Below are 7,448 nucleotides of genomic sequence, written 5' to 3'. Positions count from 1 at the left end.
AATGATAAAATGCTCAACATCACTAATGATCAGGGAAATGCAAATCAAAACCACAGTGAGATGTCACTTATCTCCAGTGAGAATGACTTTTATCAAAAGTCCCAAAACAAAAAATGTTGGTGTGAAGGTGGAGAGAGAGGAATATTCATACACTGCTAGTGGGACAGCAAACCAGTACAACCTCAGTGGAAAGTAATATGGAGATATCTCAAAAAGCTAAAAGTAGAGCTACCATTTGATCCAGTAATCCCATTACTAGGCATCTACTCAAAAGGTAAAAAAGACATTCTATAAAAAAGACATCTGCACTCTAATGTTTATAGCAGCATAATTACAATTGCAAAGATGTGGAAACAACCCAATTGCCCATCAATACATGACCAGATTAATAAAATGTAGTATATGTATACCATGGAACACTACTCAACCACAAGAAACAATGGTGATCTAGTACCTCTTGTATTATCCTGGATAGAGCTGGAGCCCATTCTACTAAGTAAAGTATCACAAGAATGGAAAAGAAGCACCACATGTACTCACCATCAAATTGGCATTAACTAATCAACGGTTATTTGCACATATAATAGTAATATTCATCGGGTGTTGGGCAGATGGGAGGAGGGAGGTGGGAGGAGGGAATGGGTATATTCACATCTAATGGGTGTGGTGCGCACTGTTTGGGGAATGGACATGCTTGAATCTCTGACTCATTCAGGGAAAAGGCAATGTATGTAACCTAAACATTTGTACCCCCATAATATGCTGAAATAATAAACAAATAAATAAAAATATACAAAGAACTCATACAACTCAATAGCAAAAAAAAAAATAGATTTCAAAATGGGGAAAGGACTTAAATAGACACTTCTCTAAAAAGACACATAATGTGAACAGCCAACAAGGATATGAAAAGATGCTCAACATCAATTATCATCAGGGAAATGCAAATCAAAACCACAATAAGATATCACTTCACATCTGTTAGGATAGGCATTATAAAAAAAAATTAAAGTTAAAAAAGCAAGGAATTGAGAAATTGGAACTCTTGCACTCTATTGATGAGAATGTAAAATGGAACAGCCGCTACAGAAAACAGTATAGAGCTTCCTCGAAAAATTAAAAATAGGATTATCATATGATCTGGCAATCCAACTTCTGGGTATTTATCCAAAGGTATTGAAATCAGTATCTCAAAGAGATATTTACACACTCATGTTTAATGAAACATTATTCACGATAGCCAACATGTGCAAACACCCAAATGTCCAGCAACAGATGAATGGATGAAGAAGATGTGGCAAGATCTTAGGACGACAGAACAACATGAGAGAAGGGGCCTGGATCACTGTGTCCTCCCCAGAGCCCTGTCACCCTAGCCAGGACACTTGCATTGAACAGGGACACACTGGACCCACAGAAAATCCTTGGAAGTATAACACCCTGCCTGTTCCAGTTGATTTCTAATTCTTACAGTTAAAATCCAGGTGTCTTGGTTAACACCTTTGGGGAGGCCCTTCATTCCTGTGGCCCTGTGTGCCAGCACTGACAAAACACAAGGAGAGAGGGACTTCAGAGGAGGCCAGTCCCTGGGCCTTGAGCTTTTGCCACCTCCCTCAAGGCACTACATAAGTAATATAATATAACTTTCAGTTGCAGAGCAAAGTGAGGGACACAGTTTCCTAGATTATGGGTGGCCTCCCCTCCCCCACCCCAACAGATGTTCCGCCCTGGTTGCCTAGCACTTGTTTGTGTTAGTGACAGAACAATCTCTAAGGGCTCCTGTGGTCAACTGTGGCCCACATGCCACTGGCAAATGGAGGCAGAGCTACAGAGCCCTTTGGAGCCACGAAGGGCCTGCTGCCCACACCTGAAATGTCTCCGCAGCTGGTCCTAGACCAGCTGTGGGCTGTTCTGTTGGTGATGTTCAAAAGCCTGGAGCAAGTGCCTGGAGCACTGGGGTTCTCTGGGAAGGTCCTGGTGTGCGCTGCTCTGGTGGTCTTTATAGTGAGAAGAGGCATCTCAGGAAGACGAGGGGAAGAGCCGGCCACAAGGGGTTCAGCCTGCGGTAAGGTGGACCCAAAGGCCCGAGCCAAGACTGGGCCAAAACCAAAGGCCCACGCTGGGCCCCCATCGCCCGTGGTGGAGGACAGTCCTCTTTGGCTCCAAAACCTCTGCTTGGCAGCTCTAAATGGAACGAGCACATATTCCTTACAGAACATGGTTGACTTGCTGAAAGAAGGAGAGAAAAGCCAGCCTCCTGAACTTCCCCAGGTGCTGGACACACAACATGTCTCAGTCACTTCACAGCATGATGGAGATCTTCAGAGGAGGACCGTGGCCAGTTTGGATGACAACAGGGACCTTCAGCAAGTCCTTCCAAGACAGAAGCAACAATGGCATGACAAGGAGAAGAAAAGAAGCCTGGAGAGCGCGAAGGCAGTAATGAACCGGGCTGAGAGTGGTCAAGTGAGGCGACGGTCATCCCTGGCCCACACCCTGCTCAGCCCCCTGCAGCTGCCCAGCCCCAGGAGTGGCCTTCCGGAGGACGGGGACGTGGAGGTGGAGGGAAACAGGGGAGCAGGACAGGCCGATCGCTCCGCATCCCTGCCACAAGTCCCTCTGAAGAGTTTCAGTGATGATGGTGATTTAACTGCATGCTTGGGAAGTCCTGAAGAGGAAACTGGAGAAGTAGCCGGACAACTGTGCAAAGAAACCAGAAGGAGGGAAGAGCTGGAAGAACAAATTGAAACCTTGCAAGCCCAGGAGGCCTCTCTGCAGGAAGACAATGCGCGGCTGGACAGGGAGATCCAGGAGCTCGAGCTGAGGCTGCAAACACTACCTGCTTTGGAGCAGCAACATGTGACGGAACCTGAGAGGAAATTGAGGGAGGAGGAAGTCCACTGCTCGGAGATGGAGAAGAGACTCGCCACCGTGTCAGAAACGGTAAACCGCACTCGGCAGACAAGAGACATCTACAAGAAGATGGCTGAGGACCTGGCCCAGGAATTGGAGACATCCACTTCCTTTTATCAGAGGGACATCCTCTTCCATGAGCGTGGAGTGCAGGATAGCCGGTTAGCCGCTGTGTCCACTGAGCGGGACGTCAAGTTGCTCAGGAGAGAAAACAACTACAACAGGCAGAAGCTGGCTGCCCTCCAGGCCACGTTCCAGCCTTTCCCCAGCGGCCCTTTGGCTGCCAGGGCTCCATGGGCAGCCCATGGGCCCGGAAGTGCCATGGGGGCCGTGGGCCTTCAGCTCCGCCGGCAGAGAGGAGGGTCGCTGCTGTGAGGGCTCAGGGTTCCAGGGCAACCTGCTGATTTGATTGTGCTTCCCTTATAGCCGGGTCCTGAAGGCTGCAGCCTCCGCAGAACATCAGCCAGTGTTTCTCTCTCTGAGGGAATTTTTGATTGAACTCGTTTTAGTTAAGCTGTTGTTCTTTAATTCATATTGAAATTACTCTTAATAAAGTTTCATAGCATCATAATTGTAAGGTAGCATTTTTTCAATATAGATTGTTTAATATAATCCTATGCATACTGCATTTCCACATCTCTGAACCCTCTAGAAGTACATGGTATAAGTATTGTGTTTTGATTTAAAGGGCCCACTTACATAAACATCATTGAAGGTTGAAATGGATAGGGCCGTTCAAAGCAAAGTCCATTTCTGTGTGCTATGAGTGGTTATTAGAAAACTGTACATTTGCCTGAATAAACTTTCATTTTTAATAACAACGCAAATATAGAGACATAAACCCCACCACCACACCACTCTAAGTTCATGTTTTTAATAGTTTGGTCCTAACCTTCATAGATTAATACAGGGAGGTTGATATTTTGCAACCATTGTTTCTTGTTTTGCAATTTTTTAAACGTATTTTGTTATTTTGTTTAGTATAGTGCTTGTTCTCTATGTATGTTGAAATGATACACAGTCAAAAATAGTTTTTCCTTTATGTTGAATACACTAAAACTCTCTCTCACTTAATACTCACGCACATACACACACATGCAAACACCACAATGCAGACACATACTTGTTCTGTCAGTACCTGGGGAAAATGTAAAAATAAAGATAGCTGCAAATATTGAAATAATGTTTTAAAATAAATAAAATGAGAATAAAAAGGTAAAAAAAAATTGTACCCGAATAATACTTTGAAATTAAAGAAAAAATGTTCCAACAACTTAGACTTGGAAGATTAAAAAAAAAAACTGAAAGTATCACACTCCCTGTTTTCAGGATTTATTATAAAATGATTATAATCAAAACAGCATGGTACTGGCATAAAAAAGAGACATTGACCAATGGAACAGGATGTAAAGGCCAGAAATTAACATATGCTTTTATAGTCAATTCATTTTTGATAAGTGCCAAAAACACACAATGGGAAAAGGACAGTCTCTTCAATAAACAATGTTGGAAAAATTGAATATCCACATGCAGAAGAATAAAATTGGACCCTTGTATCACACCATATAAAAAGGCAACTCAGAACTGATTAAAGACAAATATAAAACCTGAAATTGTAAAACTACTAGAAAAAGCATAGGCAAAAATCTCCATGACGTTAGTCTATGCAATGATTTTTTTAATATGACTCCAAAATCACAGGCAACAAAAGCAAAAATAGCCAAATGGGGTGGCATCAAATTAAGAAGCTTCTGCACAGCAAAGGAAACAACAAAGTGAAGAGACAAACCACAGAATGGGAGAAAACATTTGTAAACCATACATCTGATAAGGGGTTAATAACCAAAATATATAAGAAACTCAATTTAACAGTAAGAAAACAAATAACCTAAATAAATATGGGCAAAGTACCTGAGCAGATATTTCTCAAAAGAAGACATATTTTTGAGGTATGAAAAATACATGAAAAAATATTCAACATCATTAATCATTAGGGATATGGAAATTAAAACTACAATGAGATATCACCTCATACCTATTAGAATGGATTTTATAAAAAAAAAAAGAGAGAGAGAGCAATGAAACATAATAAGTGTTGGAAATGATGCAGAGAGAAGGAACTTTTGAACATTGTTGGTGGGAACGTAAATTAGTATAGCCATTATGGAAAACAGTACGAAGTTTCCTCAAAAAGCTAAAAGTAAAACTATCATGTAAGCCAGTAATCCTGCTACTGGGTATGTATTCAAAGGAACTGAAATAAATATGGTGAAGGTGTATCTACGCTCCCATATTCATTGCCCTGTTATTCACAATAGCTAAATAAGGAATCAGACTAAGTGTCCATCAACAGATAAATACATAAAGAAAATGTGGTGCATATATACACAACGGAATACTATTCAGCATTTCGAAGGACGAAATTTTGTCATTTGTCACAGCATGGATAAATATGGATGACATTATGTTAAGTGAAATAAGCCGACCACAGAAAGACAAATACCACATGATCTCACTTTTATGTGGAATCTAAAAAAGTTGAACTAGAAGTGCTCACTCTTAGCTTCTGCCCGAGACTATGCTTCCCAGCCTCTCAGAATGGCCAGCCCACAGGCCACAATTTTTTATGAGAAATAAAGCTCTCCTTTCCAAATTTATGACCCTGGTCATTCTTTCTTTAGTTGGCATGATTGGTGACGATGATGGGATCCGTGGAGACTTCCAGATTACCCCAGTGTGGTTGGATGTCAACACGCTGATGTCTGCAGGAGCCCATTGACAGCTCAGTTGTCTCCCCAGCCTCGCTGGGAGGAAAACAGGTAAGGTCCTCTGGATCTAAGATCTTCCTCTTTTAGGTTGAAGATCTTGGATACTTTATTTCTTTCCACCCCTTTCCTTCATTTCTTCCTGGTTCCCTCCTAGGCCCTGTTTTTATTCCCTCTATCTGGACCCCAGAGGAAACGTCTTTGTCAGCCCTGGGTTTAGGGGGCCCTTCCCAGTTCCTTCCGTCTATACCCCAGAAAAGACCTTCCTTGTCAGCCCCAGGTGTGGGGAGGTCTTCCCAGTCCAGTTGGACTCATCTGGTCCATAAAGTTTTGTGAGGATGCTCCTGCTAACAGCACTCAAAGGGACTCATTCGTAAGTTGAGTGCAGTTACAGAGAACCTTAGTTCCAAGGGGGCAGTGTCTGATCAGCTGCCATCAGGGATTCCAGTGGCTTACATATTTAAGAACCATGCAAAATTCTTGTAAATATTTGAAATTTTGGATAAGGCTGGCCTGGAATGACTCAAAGCTTTGCTGGCCACATTGAGGGTATTATGAAATCTATCTCTAGACGGGTTTATCTGTGTGCACAACTGGAACAAAGAGGCTATGAAACCTCCTCAAAACAAGGTCAGCAAAGGATCAGTCTTGGTAAGACTCATTTTACCTCATTTTTTTCTTTGGATGTGACTTTCTGCCCTGATAAACAAGGAAATTCACTTCTTCTATTTAGAGGTTTTGACCTAGTTCTTTAGCTTCCTGTTTCTACAGCATCAAAATCTGGCAAATTTATTAAGCAAACTTCTACTGTGTGTTTGAGGAAGGCCCACTCCCTCTAGTTTGAGTTTGTTTCTCAAGCACCAGCAGATTATGAGAGATTTCACTCCACCTTCCAAAAGTTTTTGCCTCCTTCCCAGCCTTCCAGGTTCATCCCATGCATTTGGGACTCTTTAAGTTTCTGATGTGTCACACGGCCCCATATGACTGCCAAAAATGGAAATTTCTTCTATTTGCCCTAGTAGCATTCTTTTGCATGGGCCAAGCCCAAAGTTCACTGTGAACCCTGAGTTAACAAATTCCCCCAGGAAAGAAAATGCCTTGCCATTTCCATTAACTGCAGAAGGAATCTAACTCTCAGGAATGCCATTTCATCTTATTACTTCTTCAGCTCTCTGCTTTCTTTAAAATTGTTTTTATATTTGTTTGATTCCTCTAGCTATTGTAGGAGAAACATTGGAATGCAGCAAACTACTATAGCCTGTTCAAAAACAGAAGTTTAGAGTGATCCTTTTGATATAAAAGTCTGAATATATCATTCTCCTACTTAAATCCTTTAATGACTCTCCATTGCCCTCGAGATATACCCCAGAATCTTTAAAAGAAAACTTTTATGATAAGACCCTTGTTTGAAGGTGACATATACTCTCTCATATCCCTGAACCTTTGTGACACTGACAGCTGTTACTGAAATGTACCTCCTATTCTTACTGGCTCTTCAGGACCCAGGTCAGCCCCTCTGCTTGTGGAAGGTCATTTAGGACACTCAAGGCTGACTTAGGAGCTCCTGCCTAACTTCCCTCGTCAAACTGCACTGTAGCTTTCTGTTTACTGTTCTGTATTCCTTTCTAAACTCTGACCTCCTCTGATGACTGAGAACATGTCATATTCATCATCAGAGGAACATCTGAGGGTAGGGTTTAGCAACATGGGCACCGAAGCCAACTGCCTGGGTTCAAATGTTAGCTTTGCCACTTCTTAGTCTTCTCCTAC

The 7,448-nt window shown here is 42.2% G+C and overlaps 1 protein-coding gene across 1 annotated transcript; it reads left to right on the top strand.

Annotated features, from left to right (window-relative positions):
* Nucleotides 1-1,800: 1,800 nt before the first annotated feature.
* Nucleotides 1,801-3,288, top strand: LOC105825358 (cTAGE family member 5-like). Its single transcript, XM_012663108.1, has one exon. It carries the CDS (start codon nt 1,801-1,803, stop codon nt 3,286-3,288), a length of 1,488 nt encoding a protein of 495 aa, XP_012518562.1.
* Nucleotides 3,289-7,448: the final 4,160 nt, after the last annotated feature.

Source organism: Propithecus coquereli, unplaced genomic scaffold (genome assembly GCF_000956105.1).
Source record: "Propithecus coquereli isolate 6110/MARCELLA unplaced genomic scaffold, Pcoq_1.0 Scaffold8, whole genome shotgun sequence".
NCBI classification, from domain to species: Eukaryota; Metazoa; Chordata; class Mammalia; order Primates; family Indriidae; genus Propithecus; species Propithecus coquereli.
Note: the sequence above shows the minus strand (reverse complement) of the source record. Positions and strands in the feature narration are given on the sequence as shown.

What these genes read in the sequence shown, in the direction of transcription:
- LOC105825358 (XM_012663108.1), top strand. Translation starts at nt 1,801, where the DNA reads ATGCCACTGGCAAATGGAGGCAGAGCTACAGAGCCCTTTGGAGCCACG.